General features: G+C 41.5%; 1 protein-coding gene across 3 annotated transcripts in view; it reads left to right on the top strand.

Moving 5' to 3' along the window:
- The first annotated feature begins 458 nt into the window (after positions 1 to 458).
- Positions 459 to 21,812, top strand: part of EIF3E (eukaryotic translation initiation factor 3 subunit E) — a 44,340-nt gene continuing 22,986 nt past the window's right edge. Inside the window, exons 1-7 of one of the 3 annotated variants that reach the window (XM_061605117.1) lie at positions 459 to 658; positions 14,122 to 14,236; positions 14,913 to 14,963; positions 16,148 to 16,265; positions 17,651 to 17,693; positions 18,816 to 18,920; positions 21,353 to 21,478. In XM_061605117.1, the coding sequence (XP_061461101.1) occupies positions 569 to 658; positions 14,122 to 14,236; positions 14,913 to 14,963; positions 16,148 to 16,265; positions 17,651 to 17,693; positions 18,816 to 18,920; positions 21,353 to 21,478 (648 nt within the window). In that variant the 5' untranslated portion in view covers positions 459 to 568. Of the gene's footprint in view, positions 659 to 14,121; positions 14,237 to 14,912; positions 14,998 to 16,147; positions 16,266 to 17,650; positions 17,694 to 18,815; positions 18,921 to 21,352; positions 21,479 to 21,812 lie in introns of all 3 variants that reach the window. The other 2 variants (XM_061605134.1, XM_061605126.1) reach the window with 2 other exon arrangements.

The raw sequence follows: 21,812 nt of genomic DNA, 5'->3' as shown, positions 1-21,812 counted from the left end.
TGCTATTGGAGGTCGCTGATTCATAGGGTCGCCAACTGTCGTGATTGACTTGAAGGCACACAACAACAACAATAAATATAAGTCTTTAATATGCCACAAGTCTGCTGTTTTTGCTACAACAAAATAACACGGCAGTTTTTCTGGATATTGTTTATGGGTACGCGCCTTGACTCTGAAGCAAACAGCCGAATTACTACTCCACGCTCCCTCACACTAATAAATGCCAAAAGAACTCCTTTAAGCCTTCGCGTATGTGTTCGTGTGCTCAGTGGTGTTCATGCGCACACTATGCTTCAACTCGTCAGCCAGACCTTAACGGCAGCATCGAGAGGAGGCGGAGCTTACAGGACTGAGGCTGGTAGCGGAGGAGGAGAATAATGACGTATGTTAGAGAGGGGGGGAAAAGGAATTAATTCATTCGCATGCGCATAACACAGTATACACTCCTGACTCAGCCCACAAGGCGAGGAAGGTGGCTTTTGCTCGGTTGCGCGTGCGTACTTAGCGCTCGGCGTGACGGATAGTGCACGCCGGAGCTCCGCCTTTTCCTGGCAGCCTGGCGTCCAAGATGGCGGTGTACGACTTGACTACGCGCATCGCGCACTTCTTAGATCGGCACTTGGTCTTCCCGCTCCTTGAGTTCCTTTCCGTCAAAGAGGTGAAGTAGTACGCTTCCTTTTAGCCTTAGGGACCGGGATTGTGGGGGCTGGAGAAAGTCTGCGGGAGCCTCCGTGCCGCTCTCACGGAAGCCACGCTCACTCTCTCTCCTCCTCCTCGCCTCAGGCCAAGCGAGGCCCACGCGTGGCCCAAGCATGTCTTCTTCGGGCTTCGCCGCTCCGGGGTCGTTTCTCCTGTCTCGCTTTCAAATCAGCTACAGTATTTCCAGAGAAAGAAGGCGGCACGCCTGCTCTATACAAGGTTGAGGCGGGGAAGAGCTAACCTAATGCTCTGTTTCGTGTGCCGTTCTAGGACAGAGCGAAAATAAAGTAAGAAGTGGTAAAAGTAGACCAACTGAAGTCAATAGACGTGACTAATTTGGGTTCATTAATTTCAGTGGGTCTCTTCCCAGTAGGGTTTCCTCGAATGCCACCCAAAGTCTTTAGCTTAAGAGAGGGAAAGAGGGAATCGATTTCTTTTCTGCTTCTCCCAGTACTTGCGACCTCAGTCCCTTACATGCCAGGGCTTAGGTATAGAACATGGGTGGAGGGATATTAAAAATTGCTCTTTGCACATGTGTATTGTTCTTCTTCTCAATGAGCCTTTTTTTTTTAACTTCACCTGCCCCTTGAATACCTGTAACTTCTGTGGAAGTGTATCTGTGAATGTTATAATGAAAGATGTGCTAAACATGGTTGAGCTTGAAGAGCATTCACTAATAGGCAAAAAACCCTTGCAGTTTAAGAACTTATCTATAGCCCACAGATATTTCTATCAAACTTTAAAAAGCTATAGTGAAGCTATAGGGCAGCTATAGTGAAGGCACCAAGGGAGCAGGAGACCTGACCTCCTCTGTGAGATATTGTACTGCTCTACAAATTTGTCAAAATGCAAACACCATTTGGGTTGGTCTTTGAGCATATGGTGAGTGGTGGCAATACTTGCCATCTCTAAAGATGGATAATTATTTTGTATGTTTGTTGATATTGTTCTTTGCTTCTTTTTCTGTGTTACTACTATTTCTACAGAGAATCTGACCTAGAAAATTATATTTCATTATTCATTCTAGAAATCTGTGTCAAATTTATTTTCATTAATTTCAAAGCCTTTGTATAGGTCAGTGTCATATAATGGTGAGGACAGCCTTTTGTGTTTCAAACTGGAGGTTATGTTCTATTTCTATTTGGGGTGCATTAACAGTTAAATCTGAAACTGCGGTTTGACTCTAGCTGTTGGAAAAAATAAACTTGGCCTGCTGACGATGAATGTTTTCAGTCTGTTATGCTTCAACAACTTCACTAAAGGAAAGGTGGGCATGGTCAATTAAAAACATAGAGCACACCTAGAAATTTGCTAGAATATTTCACCTCCCACTCTTTTATCTTGTGCAAACTGAGACACTTCTAAAGTCCATTGGAGACTATTCTACTGAATAGTCAGTGCCATTATTCCACAATTGTTTTTGGAGTTTTTTTAGTGTAAATTTTGCAAAGTGTTGCTGTACTTCACATATTCACAGAAATAGAAGCAAAAAAAAAAAAGATTTCCTATAGGGAACTTCACTAAAATTGCAAAGTAAATCAGACATATTCAAAGTGACCATCTGAACTATATCAACTTCTTAATAATGTTGCTTCCTGCTAAAACAAGATCAGTACAGCACATGTCTTGTTTCTGTTATTTGGGCTGATTGCAGGTGTTGCCACCCGTCACCATATGCTCAGAGGCGCATTGTATTGGACTTGAAAGACTAACCCAAATTGTGTTTGCATTTTGACAAATTTGTAGGGCAGTACAACATCTCAGAGAGGAGGTCAGGTCCAATGCTCCCCTGGTGCATTCACTATAGTTGCCCAGTTTCCCTGCTTTTTAAAGTTTGATAGAAATATATGTGGGCTATAGGTACGTTCTTAAACTGCAAGTTTTTTTTGCCTGTTAGTGATTTTCTCTGCTTTTTAATCCAGGAGGTAGGAAATGGGATCCTGTGGAAGTTTGCAGAGAATGGATTGAAAATTTGCATGCTTATTGAGTTCAATGGGATTTACTCCCCTGCAATCATGCTTAGGATAGGTGAAACTGACCATGGAGGGAATGGGGAGGGGAGGAGGAGGGCAAGTTTGATCATCTGCATGCTTATTGAGTTCAGTGGCATTTACTCCCATGCAGTCATGCTTAGGATAGGTGAAACAATGGCTGACAGGTTGGCATATTTAATTAACACCTCCCTAAGGGAAGGTTCTGTGCCAACATTGTTGAAGGAGACTGTGATAAAACCTTTGTTAAAAAAGCCTTCGTTAGACCCTGCGGCTCTTAACAACTTCCGCCCAGTCTCTAATCTCCCCTTTCTGGGCAAGGTGATTGAGACAGTAGTGGCTGCTCAGCTCAGAGTTTTCCTGGATGAATCAGACTATCTAGACTCTTTTCAATCAGGCTTCAGGCCTGGTCATGGGACAGAGACTGCCTTCATCGCTCTGCTTGATGACCTATGACGGGCATCAGACAGGGGGAGTGCATCCCTGTTGGTGCTGCTGAACCTCTTGGTGGCCTTGATACGATCAACCATGGTATCCTTCTGGGCCATCTGGTTGGGATGAGGCACTGTTTTACAGTGGCTCCGGTCCTACCTGACGGACAGGACACAGAAAGTGGTGTTGGGAGACTACTCTCGACCCCCTGGCCGTTGGCCTATGGGGTACCGCAAGGTTCCATTCTGTCTCCCATGCTCTAACATTTATATGAAACTGCTGGGAGAGGTCATCAGGAGATTCGGAGTACGATGTCATCAATATGCTGATGACAGTTCTATCTCTCCTACCACCTGATTGCAGGGAGGAAGTGCTCATCCTAAGCTGGTGTCTAGAGGCTGCGAAGGGCTGGATGTGGGATAACAAACAAACTGAATCCAGACAAGATGGAAGTACTGTTGGTCAAGGGAAAAATTGCACCGGGGACGGGGCTGCAACCTATTCTGGATGGGGTTGCACTCCTCTTGAAGGAGCAGGTCCGCAGTTTGGGAGTCCTCCTGGATCCTGCCCTGCTGCTTGAATATCAGGTAGCTGCGGTAGCCAGGAGTGCTTTTGGCTAACTCAAACTGGTCTACCAGGTGCGGCCGTTCCTGGGGGCAGTTGACTTGGCCACAGTGACACGTGCATTGGTGACATCGAAGCTTGATTACTGTAACACACTCTATGTGGGGCTGCCTTTGAAAACGGTTTGGAAATTGCAGTTGGTTCAAAATGCAGCAGCCAGAATGTTAACTGGAGCATGGCGCAGGGAGCATATCACCCCTGTCCTTTATCCACTCCACTGGCTTCCAATTTGTTTCCAGGCCCAATTCAAAGTGCTGGTTCTGATCTTTAAAGCTCTAAATGGCCTTGGACCAATGTACCTGAGGGACCGCTTATGCCCATATGTACCTGCCCGGGATTTAGGATCATCTGCCTCTGGTCTCCTCTGTGTGCCTGGAATAAAAGATGTTAGACTGTCAGGCATGTGGGAGAGAGCTTTTTCATAGAATCATAGAATAGTAGAGTTGAAAGGGGCCTATAAGGCCAACAAGTCCAAACCTCTGCTCAATGCAGGAATCCAAATCAAAGCATTCCCAACAGATAGCTGTCCAGCTGCCTCTTGAATGCCTCCAGTGTCGGAGAGCCCACTACCTCTCTAGGTAAATGATTCCATTGTCGTATGGCTTTGACAGTTAGGATGTTTTTCCTGATGTTCAGTCGAAATCTGGTTTCCTGCAACTTGAGCCCATTATTCCATGTCCTGCACTCTGGGACGACCGAGAAGAGATCCTGGCCCTCCTCTATTCGACAATGTTTCATGTACTTGAAGAGTGCTATCATATCTCCCCTCAGTCTTCTCTTCTCCAGGCTAAACATGCTCAGTTCTTTCAGTCTCTCCTCATAGGGCTTTGTTTCCAGTCCCCTGATCATCCTTGTTGCCCTCCTCTGAACCTGTTCCAGTTTGTTTGCATCCTTCCTGAAGTGCGGAGACCAGAACAGAATGCAGTATTCAAGATGAGGTCTAACCAGTGCTGAATAGAGGGGAATTTATACTTCACGAGATTTGGAAACTATACTTCTGTTAATGTAGCCTAATATAGCATTTGCCTTTTTTGCAGCCACATCACATTGTTGGCTCATATTCAGCTTGTGATCAACGACAATTCCAAGATCCTTCTTGCATGTCATATTGCTGAGCCAAGCTGTGGCCCCCAAGCTTTGGAATACAGTAGGGCCCCGCTTTTCAGTATTCCGCTAATACGGTGCCAGTGGGGTGATCAGCTGTAGCATGGGGAGCTCAAGCCACTGCTCTCCGGCTGACAGTGCTTGACCCCTCAAGCTCTGCGCGCTACAGCTGATCGTGCACTACAGCTCATCAGCTGGAGCGTGCAGTCAGCTGGAGCGTGGGGAGCTCCAGCTGTAGCACGCAATCAACTGTAGCACGCAATCAACTGTAGCGCAGGGAGCTCTAGTCGCCGCACTCAAGCTGACAGCAATTAGCTGTGGAGCGCAGTGGCTGGAGCTCCCCGCGCTACAGCTGACAGCGATCAGCTGTACTGTACAGCTGATCGCACGCTATGTCCCACTTTGCGGCGGGTTTCACTTTTCGGCAGGGGTCTGGAATGTAACCCACCATATAAGCAGGGCTGTGGAGTTGGTATGCCAGACCTTCGACTCCGACTCCTCTATTTTTCTACTGTCCGACTCCGACTCCTTCATAAATGGCAAATGTATATTAACTAGTAATAACAAATTTACTGTAGTAAAATGGTAGCACAAGGCATTTCATCACCACCACGTGATGGAAAAGTTACTTTTTTGAACTACAACTCCCACGAGCCCAATCCCTGTGGCTGATGGGAGTTGTAGTTTAAAAAAGTAACTTTTCCAAGCTCTGGATTCACGTGGTGGTGATGAAATGCCTTGTGCTACCATTTTACTACAGTAAATTTGTTATTATTAGTTAATATACATTTGCCATTTATGAAGGAATCAGAGTCGGTACATTTCTACCGACTCCACCCAAAATTGCTCCCGACTCCGACTCCACAGCCCTGTGTATAAGTGGGGCCCTACTGTACCCTACCCCAAGAAGTCTGCTCTTCTCCTTCCCTGTTGGTTTTCCGGAGACTTCCGAAAATGATGTTGTTCCAGAGAGCCTTTGGGAGGGATTGAAGGTAGAGCCTGGCACTGATTTTATGCCTTCTACATTAAATTTTACCTTTGTACTCCCTTTAGTACCACTCCCTATATATATATATATGTGTGTGTGTGTGTGTGTGTGTGTGTGTGTGTGTGTGTGTGTATGTGTGTGTGTAGTATTTTATGTATTTTATTTTAATTTTTTGTGATTTTACTGTTTGCAATTTTATTATGTATGTGTTTGATTTTATTTTTGTAAGCCACTCTGAGTGCCCTATTATAGGGTCGAAGGGTGGGATAGAAATATTTTAAATAAACAAATAAATAAATAAACTATGGGGGGAGGAGGGGGGAGGGTTGGAGTGGGCAGGGGAGGAGGAAGAGGGAAGGGGAGGAGGAAGGGAGAGGACTGGAAGGAGGGGAAAAGTAGGTCGGAACATTTGCATGCATATTGAGTTCAATGGGATTTACTCTCATGCAGTCATGTTCAGAATAGGTAAAACTGACCATGGAGGAGGTGGGGGAGGGGACAGGAAGGCAGGGTGAAGGAGGGGGAGGGATTGGAAAGGGAGAAGAAGGGAAGGGGCAAAAGGGAGGGAATAGGAGGGAGGGGGAGGAGGGGAAAGCAGGTTTGATCATTTGCATGCTTTTTTAGTTCAGTGGGATTTACTCCTGTACAGCCATCCTTAGGATAGATGAAACTGACTTGGGGGAGGGGGAGGAGATTAGGTGGGTTGGCACTAGGCAGAATAATAATAATAATAATAATAATAATAATAATAATAAAATTTTATTTCTGAGTTGCCAATCTGGCCAAAAAATGGCCACTCTAGGCGACGTACAATCCATTAATAAAATACATTATAACAATAATTAAACATAATAATTAATAGGTTAAAACTAAGAACTATAATTAACAGCAGCAGCAAAACTAACTCGCCACAGAAATCCCATAGGCCTGCCTGAAGAGCCAGGTCTTTAAGGCCCAGCGGAAAACATTCAGGGAAGGGGCATGACGAAGATCGAACGGGAGGGAGCTCCAGAGAGTGGGGGCCGCCACCGAAAATGCCTTTGGAAAGCCCCTTTCCAAAAGGAAAACATTGTGAACAATATCGTTGTTTTTCAGCATTTCCTCCACCTTTTTATTCTACAGGAGGCACATGTAGTCTCCCACCCAAATTTAAACCAAAGTTGTCCCTAGCCTCATCCACACCAGACCTTTATTTTACTTTAGACAGTCATGGTTGCTCCCAAAGAATCCTGGTAAGTGTGGTTTGTGAAGAGTGCTGAGAGTTGCTAGGAGATACCCTGTTCCCCTCACAGAGCTACAATCCCCAGAAGAAGGGCTGACTGGTAAACCACGCTGGCCACTGGAACTCTGTCAGGGGAATAGAAGTCTCCTAACAACTCTCAGCACCCTTCACAAACTACACTTCCCAGGATTCTTTGGGGGAAGCCATGACTGTCTCAAGTGACATAAAGGTCTGGTGTGGGTTTGGCCACCTGATTAGCCAAGCAGCTGTGAGTGGCTTTTTAGAACACTGACAGTTGGTTCTTACTGAGCATGCCTGACATTATTATTGAGTTCCATATAAAATTTCTTAAATTAATTAAGAATCAGCCATGCTTTTTTATCTTTTAAACTGCAGAAGATGAAGGTCAGTAGTGGAATTACAAGTACTCTGTGAACATGGCTGATTTTTAATTAATTTCAACAAATTATGAGACCACTGACAGAAAAAAGTAGAACAGGGGTCTCAATTTTTTCTCTCTTGTTTTTACACTTGAACTCTAGATTCTATCTGGCTGTTGTGTGTATTGGCATGAAAATGTAGAGGGTTGTTAAGCAAGGATTTCTGAATTCACGACTATAGGTTTTATAAGATTTTGTTTTGAAATGTACTTATGGAAAGCAGCAGAATGGTAGGGGGTATTTTCAATTTAACGTTGTGGAATGTGAAAAATCCATGCTGGCTATAGTATACAGCTACTCTTGTGGCTGTATAATACTCTTTGTGTACTAGGCTGCCTTATGAAGAGGAATTGAACGTTGGGATGAAGGTCCTAAGAACTGTGTGCACACTGCACAGGTCATGTGTGGGGAGAGTATGGTGGGGTTTGCATATGTGGGGAGAGAGTATGGTGTGTGTGGAGAACATAAGAAGAGCCTGCTGGATCAGGCCAGTGGCCCATCTAGTCCAGCATCCTGTTCTCACAGTGGCCAACCAGGTGCCTGGGGGAAGCCCGCAAGCAGGACCCGAGTGCAAGAACACTCTCCCCTCCTGAGGCTTCCGGCAACTGGTTTTCAGAAACATACTCCTCTGACTAGGGTGGCAGAGCACAGCCATCATGGCTAGTAGCCATTGATAGCCCTGTCCTCCATGAATTTGTCTAATCTTCTTTTAAAGCCATCCAAGTTGGTGTGTGGTGTGCATTTGGAGAGTAGGTGTAGGGTTTGCGTCTTGAGAGCACATGTGTTGTGTGTTTGGAGAGTGTGTGGTGTAGGTGAAGTCATTTCCTTCCAGATCCCCATTTTACTAAGTTTACCAAGAGTCCCAGTGTCTTGAAGATTAACACATTTTTAGAAACATAAGCTTTGGTGGATTACAGTTTATGTCATCAGGTGCATGAACTGTTAACCTCAGTTGGCAAGTTTATAAAACTTTTATTACTATAACCATGTTTTCAGATGGTACAAGATTCTTTGTATTTGTTGCAGCAGATTAACACAGATATCTCTCTAGAAATCTGTATCATTCTAAACAACAGTGGGCAATGTGCTTGTGGCTCTGCACCTGAACTTGACCCCTGCCTCTACTGGCTTTTTAAATCTGTTGGAGTGGGGTTGAGAGGTTGGGTCAAGAGCAGGGTTTTTGGTCTTGAGGGGATGGCTCTTGCCATCTTGAAAGAGGCAGTGGTATGACTCCTTCTAATGAAACTGGACCTGGACCTGTTGGTTTAGACTAGCTACTGACCAGTCACCAATACCCCCTTTCACGTGAAAGGGGTGGAAAAGATTGTGGTGGAGCAGCTGCAGGCATTCTTGGTTTAAATGGATCATTTAGTACATTCTAATGGGTTCCTAGCCACAGGACCAAATCAGCCTTGGTAGTCCTAAGGGATGACCTCTACTGAGAGCAGGACAAGGGTAATGTGACCTTGCTCCTGCTTCTCCCTCTCTCTATGGCTTTTAGTATTGGTCATGGTGGTATCCTGGCCCATCTCCGTGAAATGGGAATTGGGAGTGCAGTGTTACAGTCATTCTGGTCCTACCTATGTGGCTGAGTACAGACATTCGGAGAGTGCTTTTCAGTCCCATGGCACTTAAGATATGGAATGTAGCAGGATACTATTTTATCCCCAATGCTATTTAATATTGATATGTAGAGTGATTTGGGGCAAGGTGCCATCAGCATACTGATGACATTTGGCTCTATTTCTTCATAATATCTGAACTGGAAAATGGTGTGCAGACCCTGGGCCAGTTGCTGGATGCAGTGGTAGACTAGGTGAGGAAAAATAAACTGAGCTTAAATCCCAGCAACAGAGGTGCTAATTCTGGTGTTCAAGAAATTGGCCAATTGCCTGCCCTGGATGGGGCTGCATTCCCTCTAAAGGAGCTGGTATGAGGATGCTTCTGGATTCAGCTTTGTCACTGGAGGTTTAGGTAGCCTTGGTAGCTAGGAATGCCTTTTGTCAGCCTTGCTTGGAATAATGCCTGCAGCCATTCCTGGACTGGGAACTACTGGGCCTCAGTACTTCAGTCTTTAAGACTGGATTACTGCAATGCAGTTAGGTGGGCTTTCCTTGCACTTGACCTGGAAATTGCAGTTGGTGCAGAATGCTGCAGCACAATTGCTGATGGGAGTGAGGCCCTGTCAGCATATTACACCCTTGTAGATGTTCACTGGCTGCTGATTGGTTACTGTTCCAAATTCAAGGTGTTACTATTAGTATATAAAGCTGTCAACAATTTGGGACCAGTTTACTTGAAGGATTGCCTTACCTCAATATGTGTCCGCTCAGCTGCTTCAGCTTGTGGAACTTGCACTTCCAGGTGCCCTATAAAATTAGTTCCACACTTGCAAAGAATCAGTCTTGCAGTGTGGCGGCACTTGCTCTCTGCATATTAATAATAGATGGCTATCGTATTCTCAGCACCTGCTAAAACTTTTTTTATGTAGCCAAGTGTAACGAGACATGTAGGTTTAGTATGTACATTTGTTTTAAAACTGCTGATTTATCTATATTTTGATAAATTTTATGTCTACTTGCTTTTAAAGTTCGATTACACTGATGTTTTCTCATGAATATTTTATATGTTTTATGTAAACTGCTTAGAGGTTTTTGTTGATCAGGCAGTAAATACATATTGTTAGATAAATAAGAGACTTGAGCTACAAATCAAATTCTTGGGTTCGAATCTCTTCTGTGACATGAGCTCATCTTGGGGATGTCACATTGCCTGGAGTTAAAAGTCAACTATAAAATGTAAATGTACTGCCTTCAAGTCGATTCCGACTTATGGCAACCCTAAGAATAGGGTTATAGTTCAACATTAAAGTAACATGTTCAGAAGTCTCCCCTTTTTGCTGTTACTGTGCCAGGGAGGAAAGAAACCTGAGGTTGTCTTCCCATTGCTTGTGAACCAGTGTTTGTAGTTTGTTTCTCTCCAAGCAACGCTAAGCCAGCCTTTGGTTTGTTTCCTCCCAGCGAGGCAACAGCAGGAGTGAGGAGTGAAGTGGACATTTGCTCCTTCATGTTAAAGCATAGATTATTTTTAACTCTGATTTAATGTGATGTCTGAACCAGTTCACTCTCAGCCTCTGTCCCCCATTTTATAATACAGGAGAATAATAAAACAAGGATCTCTCTGGACCTCAAACTTTTAGATGTCTTCTGCCCAGTTGCAAATGTTTTTAGGACAAGGTGATTGAGAATGTGGTTGCTGGCTAACTGCTTATTTATCTGAGTAAACAGATGATCTAAGACTCATTTTAGTATGGCTTCAAGTCTGGGTACAGCACAGAAGTCTTGTTTATTATGGTTGATGACCTTAGGAGAGAAGGACTGGGTGTGCTACTCTGTTAATTCTGCTTGTCCTCTCTGCAGCTTTTGATACCATTGACCACAGTATCCTCCTGGAGAGGTTCTGTGGGGCAAGGATTGAGGGCTCTCTGTTACAGTGGTTCCATCCATACCACAGGACTGTTTCTCGACCCCTTGGCATTTATATGCTGTGTGGTCTTGAATCCATTGTGGATCTGTCTTGTTGCTCATGCTATTTAACATCTATAGAAAACCTCAAGGAGCATTCATCCTTTGATATGTAGTGCAGTGTCATCAATATGTAGATGGCACCTGACTCTTAATCTCTTTGTACCATTTGAGTCAGGAAAGGTTGTGCCAAGTGTTGGACCAGTGTCTGGAGGCGGTAATGGCTGAATTAGACCAGTTCAGCTGAAACTGAATCCTGATAAGATGGAGGTATTGCTGGTTGATAGTTCCCAGGTCCAGGAATTTTAAGGAGACAGACTGTTCTGGATATGGTAGGAGCATGGGGGTAGTGGGTAGCTTGGGAGTACTTGATTTGAAAATGTTGCTGGAGGCTCAGGTAGGGATTGTTTATGTCCAGCTATGGCCATTCCTGGGGTGGTATAGCCTGGAATATTGCAATATCCCCTATGTGGGGCTGTCCTTGAAGCCAGTGCAGAATGCCATTGTCAAGTTGCTATGTTGGCTAGCAAGGAGGAAAATATCACTCCGATCCTGAGAACTCTGTACTGGTTGCCTGTTAGTCACCAGGCCCAATTCAGGATCTTCATAGACAACTACAAGGCCTTATATGACCTGAGACCCAAGAAATTGGAGTGCCTCCTTAGTGCATCCTGACCTGTGTGTTATGCCCTGCAGGGGAGACCCTTCTTATGGTACTGCCAATGGATAGGACTTGTGGGGCAATAGCATGAGACAGGGCTTTCTCTGTGGCAGCTCCTTTTTTATGAAACCCTATGAATAGGGTTTTCATGGTGAGCGGTATTCAGAGAGGGTTGCCTTCCTCTGAGGCTGAGAGGCAGTGACTAGCCCAAGGTCACCCAGTGAGCTTCATGGCTGTGTGGGGATTCAAACCCTGGTCTCCCAGGTAGTAGTCCAGCACCTTAACCACTACACCACACTGGCTCTCGATTAAAACTATGGACCCCCATAAATAAATGAATTTATTGTATTGGTATTTTTTTTGTTTGCGTCCAGTTCATGGACCCCTGGGCTTCATGGATCACAGGTTAAGAACCCTTAGTCCCAGGGTATGGTCTGAAGGCATATGAGGCCACCACCTTGCTAAAGCTAAGCAGGTCTGGGTCTGGTTAATAAGTTGAATGGGAGACCACCTGGGAACCACATGTATGTCCCCTTGGGTTTCTTGATGAAAGAAAGGCGGGATATAAATGTAAGAAAAAAACTAGATAGTGTATGTGAAGTGCTTTTGAACACTTGAAAACACTATATAAATATTAAGTATTAGCCTTGCTTGTCATGATTTGGAGAGTACTCGGAAACTAATGAAGTGCATTATGCTGCAGTCCTAGTGAATAATTTGCCAGTATGCTCCTCAAACTGAATTGGAACTGACATCTCTCTCTGAAAGATTACCACAGTTGACACAGACCACAAGACTTGCTGTGCCATATTAGCTAATAAACTGTGCGATTAATTGGGAAGTTTCCAGTTTGATTGTTGCCTTTGCTGTGAACTTATTTTGTGGCCTTAGGGAAACTATTTTTTTCAGTCCTAGCACCCCAGTATGTGAATTGTAATACTAACTTACCTTGTAGGGGTTATGCCAAGATTACAGTAAGATAGTATCTCTGAAATGTGTTGAACACTTCAAAGCATTAGGCAAATGCCAAGTGTTATTAAAAATGGGCTGTAGTCTGATGAAATGAGTAAAGTGGCTGAAGATTCCCTTCCTGTTGTTAAAGCTTTACATGTCTACAACTTCAAGCAATATGTTTGCTTAATAACAGAATTTTTGACTGGTCTCTCAGCAGTTTCTTTGCAGGCTCAGAATGTAATTCTGTGAGCTACAGTGATTGAAATGAAAATTTGTTCCATTTTCCCATGTCAACTTTTTAATATTGGTTCATGTATCTACAGCAGTGGTTCTCAAACTTTTTTGGTTTGCGGCGCGCTGTAAAACATATAAAAAATTTCTGGCGCACTTCGTGTACAAAATTAAAAATATATTAATGTATTTTAAACTCTGAATAAAAATAACAAACTATAGAAAACTATTACTTACCCTATACAAATGGGTTTCTTCTCATTTTTAAAATATGCTTTCATAATATTTGAGGCACACCTAGCCACCTCTTAGGGCGCACCAGTGTGCCTGGGCGCACTGTTTCGTTTGAGAATCACTGATCTACAGTATGTGTTGATTGAATGCAAAGAAACAAGTGTAGCAACAGAAATGTATCAGAGCATTTGGAACAGAGCTGTATAAGAGTATTTGGATAATAATGGCCTATATTTGACTGACATGGTGAAAGGGTGCATGTATACTTGGTTTATCTTTATCTTGAATGCCTGCAGATTATTTGTCTGAAAGAAGTTGGTCCAATATAAATCTAGGTCTGGGTTTTTTTGCAGGGGGCAAGGGGAAGAGCAATGATTAAAAAAACAAACAGACCTATCCCTTCCTCTGGTAGTGGTAGTGACCTTAATGATGAAATGGAACGGTGGGGAGAATAAGTTAAGTTGTTTTTAGAGACTAATAACTCCTTGTGTCTCACTTGTTTTGAATAAAGTGTTAGTTATTGAGTCAATATTCATTAAAAGTGTTCCGTTGGCATTTCAGAAATGTTTCTTGAATGGAAAAATAGTCAAATAGAAAAATAGTTCAGTAAGTCATTCTTGAGAAACTATTGAGTTTTGGGTAAAATTGCTGTTAGGGCTGACTTGAAGCAAAAGCACTGAAGCATGATCACATATCTGTTAAATTCCCCTTATGCCATCAAGAATATAACATTAAAAGTCTGTAAAAATTGGTTCACCTTGTTATTGAAGTACTGTAAGTTTTGTGTAGCAAAGATAAAGATAGTGTAGATAAAGGCTGCACTAAAGATGTACTACTGGCAGGGTCTAGTTATATCATTCTGCTTATTTTTCTGACTTCATTGTATTTAATACTTTATAGTGACCTACTCTAGAAGCTGTGCAAACAAAGGGTGACACACAAATGTTTAAACAGACAAACTTCAACTTAAATAGAAAGCAACGGATAACCTGTCAGTTACTGTTTTCTTTCCTTCAGATATACAATGAAAAGGAACTACTTCAAGGAAAACTAAATCTCCTTAGTGACACCAATATGGTGGACTTTGCTATGGATGTCTACAAAAATCTTTATTCTGATGATATTCCTCATGGTAAGCTGTCTACCTATAAATAAAACTATGACATGATCTACAGCCAATCTTCATCCTTTCAGAATAATAAAATCCATAGCTATATCCTGTACTGATACTTAACGCTGACCAAATCAGAAGCCTTGGTTTCACAATAGTGTCATTTTGTTCTGCCTAGTTCCTTAGTTTTATCCATTCATTCTCATGATCCTGCTTCTGAGTCTCAAAACGGGTACTGGCTTGCTTGCCAGTTTTCCCCATTGAGTTCTTGCAATAAGCAGAGAGGCAGGGAAAGCTAGCACTCAATCCATACAATTGAGACAAGAAGGGGAGAGGAAAGGTTTCACAGTGACGAGGGGAGTATTGCCTCCTCCCAGTTCAACATAATTACTGAGATGGAAGGGGAGCACATGCATTTCCCTTTCCACAGGACCTAGAGGCAAGGTCTGTTTTTGGGACAGGGGCATGGGAAAAAAGCCATGATGGGGAAAAATGGCCCTTGCTCTGTTAGTGGCAATGACCTCAGAGATGAATGGAAGGGTGAGGAGAATAAGTAGAAGAGAAAGGACTAGAACCTGCATCCCACCCCTTCCCTGCTTGTCAAAATTTACAGGCCTTCAGGTAGAATTATATAAATATTTCAAAGGATTGGTGATAACTGGATGGCTCTTCTCTCCTTCCCTATTTCTTTGACAAGATTCCCCTGAAACATGGGGTAGTTCAACTATATTGGAGTGCTTCTTATCAGGCAAGTCATGCTTCTTCATGCAGTGGGTTAGGAGGTGAGACTTGCACATTTTTATTAAGGTGCAGCACTCTGGTGGAATATTGGGGATCCCTGGAAAAAGTGTATTTTGTATATGCCTGGATATGTCTGTCATGCATGGATTGATCACACTTTCTCTGGTCTCAAATGTTCCCACATACACCTGTTTGCTCACATTCCTTTACTCATTGCACAGATTAAGCTTATATCTAAACTCTTCCATCATTTTCCTGCAGCACTTCTGGCTTAAAATATTTAATTATCTTTCATTTGTATTAGGGAGCTGGAGCTCAAGTGTTCAAACACGTAAACGACTATATTCAGGATGGATTTTGATTGATTGATTGATTGCATTGATATTCCGCCTCGTAGCCGAAGCTCTCTCGGTGGTTACAACAATTACAAACATTAAAAAGAAGTGTACAAATTTAAAACCATACCAAATTAAAACCTTTAAAAACAATAGGCAAGTTAAAAATGTGTGATTCAAATGCCTGTGAGAAGAGGAAAATTGAAAAGATAAGTGTTGGTGCCAGGTGCACCTAATCAGGAAGATCATTCCATAATTTGGGGGCCACCACTGAGAAGGCCCTCTCCTTTGTTGCCATCCTACAAGCTTCCCTCGGAGTAGGCACCCGGAAGAGGACCTTTGATGTTGAGCATAGTGTGTGGGTGGTTTCGTGTTGGGAGAGACATTCTACCAGGTATTGTGGTCCCATGCCGTGTAAGGCTTTATAGGTTAAAACCAGCACCTTGAATCAGGCTTGGAAACATACAGGCAGCCAGTGCAGGCGGGCCAGAATCAGATCACAAATAACTATTCTAAAACTTTGTTCATGCTGCTGCCATTTTAAAGTTGTTAGTTAACTGACCTATTTCAGAGTTTAATTCTCAAATGCTCCCCCCCAGTTACATTCAAGACGAATGTTTAGGTCACTGCTATGAAGCCTTTGTGTTACTCTGCTGTGATATTAACAGCTATAGTGAAATACATTAAAACAGGTGGCTTTATTGAGCTAATAGTTAAGGGTGTCTGTCCAGCTATGATGTAAGTGAATTATATTGAGAATGCTAGGGCACACAGTAATGTCTTCCTGCTCTATTGAATATTGGTGATTACCTTTTTGCGCAGATGACTTACCTTGACTCTTTATTTTTCTGGCCAGCTTTGCGTGAAAAGAGAACCACAGTTGTTGCACAGTTGAAACAGCTTCAGGCAGAAACCGAATCAATTGTCAAGATGTTTGAAGACGAAGAAACTACACGGCAAATGCAGTCTACTCGGTAATGCTTTTGGGTATTAACTTCCTGCATTGTAAAATCACAGTAGACACTTCCATAGCTGCTGCTTGAGTGTAATTAGATAATTTTCAGTGTTTGATCTTCTAATTAAGAGACTATGCCTGTCTATTTATTTATTTATAAAAATATCTGTATTCCACTATTCGTTAAAAACAAAGTTGTTTACAACGTATTTAAAACAACAGCAACCATAGAATTAAAGAAAAATTTTAAAAGTGCCTTGAATTCAGTGAGACTTAACTTCCACATATGTATGCGTAAGTCTGCAGCTTCAGTTACTAGGAGGTTTTAATTGTCTAGATTAGAGATAAAATGGGAAAAGTTCTGCCTTTGTGTACAGCTGAAGTTCTGTAGATTGCCTATAACTTGTGAAACCTAATCTCAAAATGCTTGACAACAATGCAAGCTGAAATTCTTAACTTGATAGTTCTTTCAAATGAGAGAGATTAACATGTATTACACATGTGGAAATTGGGTCTTTAAATCTCCATTTATTTGATCATGTTCTAGGGCAACCTGATACCCTCTACATGTTTTTGGTCCAACTCCTGTCAGCCCCAGCACAGCTATACTAGTTGAGGCTCTTCAGAGTTGTAGTCTAAAACTTCTGGAGGGCACCAGCTTGGGCGAGGCTGCAAAAGATGACTTAGATATTTGAATATGTAGACAAGCAGAAGTATGTCACAATTGCATCCTGCTGTGCTGGGAGTCCAGATGCATCTTTCTTATTAAAGCTACAATTCTAAGCCCATTTAAGTGGGAATAAGCCTCATTAAATTCAGTAGGGCTTACTTTCTGTGTGTCTCCTACCTTTTAAAAATCAGGACAGGTAGCATACAGTAAAAAGAAACAAGGCCCTAATCCTGGTTTTTGAGGGAGCTTCCTGGAAAGTGCTACTGCTACATCTACCACTCTTTCAATACTCCTTTTAAATATCTGGGTTGGAGGTTGCAGACTTAGGCATTATTCCCTGAGTGGTTGTAGTTGGTTGAAGAGTTGACAGGTGCTGACTTCTAGTCTAGACGGACAAGGATTACAAGTGATGGGGCAGAATAGAATGTTGTCCCAGGCACAGAAACACTGGCCAATGGTACCTCAGTACTCCTCTTGTTTTGGGAAGAGCGTATCAGACTCTGTGTCTATATTTTTGAAAATTAGAGAATGGCCCCAGCAGTCCTTTTTGCAGCCCACTACATGTAAAAATGCACGCTGGGACCATGTGGGAGCTGGCATTGACTGAAAACTCATTTACTTGTTAATATAAGAAATGTAAAAAAAATATGGAATGAATTAGCTTTCAGTAGACAGTTTCTCTCTGATATTTTTCTGTGAATCATATCACCACAATGAACTCTTCTTTATTACAGGGATGGTCGGATGCTATTTGATTACTTAGCTGACAAACATGGTGTATGTATCAATGATTATATCTGTGAATTGTTTTTTGCTTTGCATTTTAAATATATCTTGTCTGTCTTGTAGGAGGAAAAAAGTAAAGATGAATAAATGTACTTCAGATATGAGAACTGGTCATTTTTGCAAATTGTGGCTACTTTTTGTATTGTACAATGTTTTATATCTAAAATGATGGCTTTATGAATTCAGTCATCCGAAAACTTACTGTGCTATCCTTGCTTTATGCATGTATTTGTAGCCTGCCCTTTGAAGCGAATTGTTCCAGGTCAGGTTACAAAAATTTCACAATTAAAACAAGTACACATTATATTAAAATCATATGGAGCCATTCCTGTTTTAGGTAATAATTTTAAACTCATGGTGAGCAACTATTTGAATAGAATTGCTTTGTCACCTAGTGTAAGCTGTGAGGCACCTGCTGTCTGTTTAGTGGGAGCAGAGTATTTCATTGATAATTAGTTACCCAATAGAGTGATTATGAATGGATCTACTCTGAGTATGACTTTGTTGGATACAACCCTATATATTGATTGAATCAAAAAAGATGCATAGTGGAAAGCTTTCTGGCAAATACAGTAAGAGGCTTTGACAACTCCTGGATTGATAAGTGATACGAGTTCAGTTGCACTGAACTGGGCATGTCAAACGAATGCTTCTTTAAAGGGAAAATTGAGGTTTCTGAGTCACCCTTTAGTCACCTGGGGACAGTTTCTGATGCACAGGTAACTTATTAATGACAAATCTGATTAAGTCTCATTTTAACTTTTCATGTAACCAAAGTGTTAGCAGTCTAACACTTCTAAGCATTACTGGAATGAGGTGGTAGTCAGGACTTTCTGTGGTGAATGAGATGTAACATTTTTGAATGTTAATAGATTTCCTGCAAATTAAACAAACACAAACAGTATGTTGGGAAGATAGGTTCTAGCCCAGCCTGCTGGGCTGGTTTTGGGCTTAGGCAGAATTCATAATTGAGCCACCTCCTTCGGTCGTTCTATGACCGCAAAACTTTATCTCTGTCTTGTTCTGCTGCTATCTTATCTGCATCTTGTTCTGCTGCGAACTCCGCAATTGGTTGGAACATTTTTTTCATAATTGCTCTGGTTTGTCTTTCAGTTTAAGCAGGAGTATCTAGATACACTCTACAGGTATGCAAAATTCCAGTATGAATGTGGCAACTATTCAGGAGCAGCAGAATACCTGTACTTCTTTAGAGTATTGGTAAGTTCTTTTTTGAAAAAATAATAATTTAGATCATACTTTTAAAATGTATGTAGGCCCTGGGCATCCATATGAATTTGCCATTAATTTTGAGACTATTAATATGAATTCTTCTTTTCAGGGAGGGCATCTTTTAACAAGCTCCCTAATTTGTTGCCAAAATGACTGTGGAAGGCTATTTGTTCCTTTTATGTGTTTAATTTCTGAAAGCAAGTTGGGAATCTTGATTCTTTCTACTCACCTGTATTTGAATAGCATACCTGCCTAAAGAGAAACAGAACTGTTTTGTAAGATGCAGTTAACGTAGTCTTGGCATGCTTGACTTCTGTCTTTGCAAGTGCGACATGAAAATTTTAATGCTGACTTGGCTTTCAAATACTACACCAATCGGGCAACTAAGATCTATCCACAGAGCTGTTACAGATGCTCTTTGCACCCGTTGTACTTGATGAATGTGTCTGCGGATGGGGGTGTTTTATTTTTTATGGCTATGGCTTACTCTCTATTGTGTTAATATTTTTAATTGTTTTATTGCTGTATGTATTGTATAAGCTACTTTGAGATCCCATTTGAGTTGGCAACAGAGTCTACATTTAGGGAAATAAAGAAAACTGGATTGTATTGCACCTGGAACATATACTTATAAATTAATTTTCAGGAACAAAATAGTGGTGAGATGCTTGCAAGTAAAATGAGGTGACTAGATGGTAACGAGCAGCTTATGAGAATTTTGACAGACTTATCTTTGAATACTATGAAAGACTTTGAGTAATAGTCTTGCATTTTGGAAACAGCTTATGCCAAGATTTTTTAAATGCAGCCATGACTAACTTATAGAAACATGAAGAGTTGATTATTCATATCACTTGGTGTGCTGATAAATTGAGAGAAGGTCTAGTATACTGTTGCAGTCCTATGTCTATGAACTTTTTGTGGCTGGCTGAGTGAACAGTTTATTTATTCTGTTTTAGAAATGGCAATTTATGGTTCGGAAAGTCCACATATTGAAACTACTCTAGCATACCCTTACCTGAAAAAAGGTGATTGAGCAGTGGCAAGTGTACATTTTGTCCCGAGTTCTTGTGCTGCAAAGTCAAATAAAATAGTGTTTTTTCACCCCCTGTGGGAGGTGAAAATATGTATAGTTCCAATATCATTTAAGGGTTTGGAGTATATAGGAAAGGCATTATTTGATATGCCCTCCAAATTTAGCCTCTTTGATCTTTCAGTGCACAACTTTCAGTGATATGACAGAGCTTGTTCTCAGTTGAGACTGACATAAATAATGAAGTAATATTTAAGCCACAGCTAACAACTAGCATTCATTTTGTTACGATTTCAAAAGCTTTAGAGGCTATCCAGCTTAGGATGGAAAGATTTTTCTGCAGACCTGGCAGTATTCAATGGTAGATCACTTTTTTAAAAAAACAATTCTCAAGTATTTTATCTTAAATCTTTTAGAACCGGGCTAAAAGTTAATTATGTTCTATAGATTTTAAAATAATGGCTAAATATGTTACTGTTAATGGTTTGATGAGAAACTGGCTTTTCTTTAACCAAAACATTTGTTTTTAAGTGAGGTTTTTGGAAAGCACATGCTATGAAAGTACCATTGTAATAGATCTGACACTAGGATTTTATTCTGTTAATGACTTGCAGTTAAGTCCTGTTTCAGCTAAAGCTACACTATCTGGAAAGAGCTTGATGAACTATTCAGGGCGGAGGTCTTAAGGGATTGTGTTCAGTACTGTCTCGTTTGATTCAGTGTTTTTCTCTTTTGCCACTTACGCGACTTCTGTTATAGGGTGCCCTATAAATAGTATGATGAAATAAATTTGTTGAAATACCCATACTGAGCTGTAAGGGTACATATTGTAATTGTAAAAGTTCTTTATCATATAAAGATAGCTTGAGCTGAAATTACACAAAGGGTCATTATGTCCATAACTATCAGTCTGTATAAACCATTACTCTATAGTAGCTTATTATTTATTTATTTTGTCTAGGTTTTCCTCATTCTGATTAACAGAGGTTTTCTGTAGAGCTGGTGGTTTTATTAGTTAAGCTCTAAACCCTTTTAAATTAGTGTGTGAAACCCCAAACTACACTGAAGTATTGTTGACAAAGGAAACTTTATTGCCTACACTGAAAGTTCTGTGCAGAAGCTGTGGCTGCCAATTCTCCAGGCTTTCCTGGTTTTTAAAATCTCCAGCTGAATCTCCTTGGAAATGCCTAGCGCTGCTGATTGTTTCCTAGAAAATCAAAACTGATTTGCTAAATGAAACACAGCTCATTCTCCCAAAATTGTGGAACAAGCATGTCAGTGGTATATTCTCTCTACTGGTGCCAGCAAGTCTCTAATCAAAATGTTTGACCTAGAGAAGTATTAAATTATTGTGGTTATTGTAATTGGATTCACTTATTTAAAACAGGTTCCATCAACAGATAGAAATGCTTTGAATTCACTCTGGGGAAAGCTGGCATCTGAAATTCTGATGCAAAACTGGGATGCTGCCATGGAGGACCTTACAAGGTTGAAAGAGACAATTGACAATAATGTGAGTTTATTTTTGTTTACATTTTGACAAATAGCTAATGTGGGAAGAGGACAAACTGCCGCTGGTGGATGCTTGCAAATATTTAATACCACTTCACATTTTCCTCAAATAGTTATGATTAGCAGTGCTCTTTGAGTCTTTCCTTTTAGGCAGCTTTTGCATGGTGTGCGTGGGAAATGAGCTAAATCGGCTAATTAGTTGATAGTTCCCCATTAGTTGAAAGAACTGGGAGTCTAGCTTTCAGAAGTAGAGCAGCAAATAGCTAGATACCATAAAAGATGCAAAGCTGTGTAGGAAGAATGCATTTCAGGACATACAGTGCCTTGCAAAAGTA

Source organism: Rhineura floridana, chromosome 1, assembly GCF_030035675.1.
Source record: "Rhineura floridana isolate rRhiFlo1 chromosome 1, rRhiFlo1.hap2, whole genome shotgun sequence".
Taxonomy (NCBI): domain Eukaryota; kingdom Metazoa; phylum Chordata; class Lepidosauria; order Squamata; family Rhineuridae; genus Rhineura; species Rhineura floridana.
The sequence above is the reverse complement of the archived record's forward strand: the minus strand, read 5'-3'. Positions and strand labels throughout refer to the sequence as shown.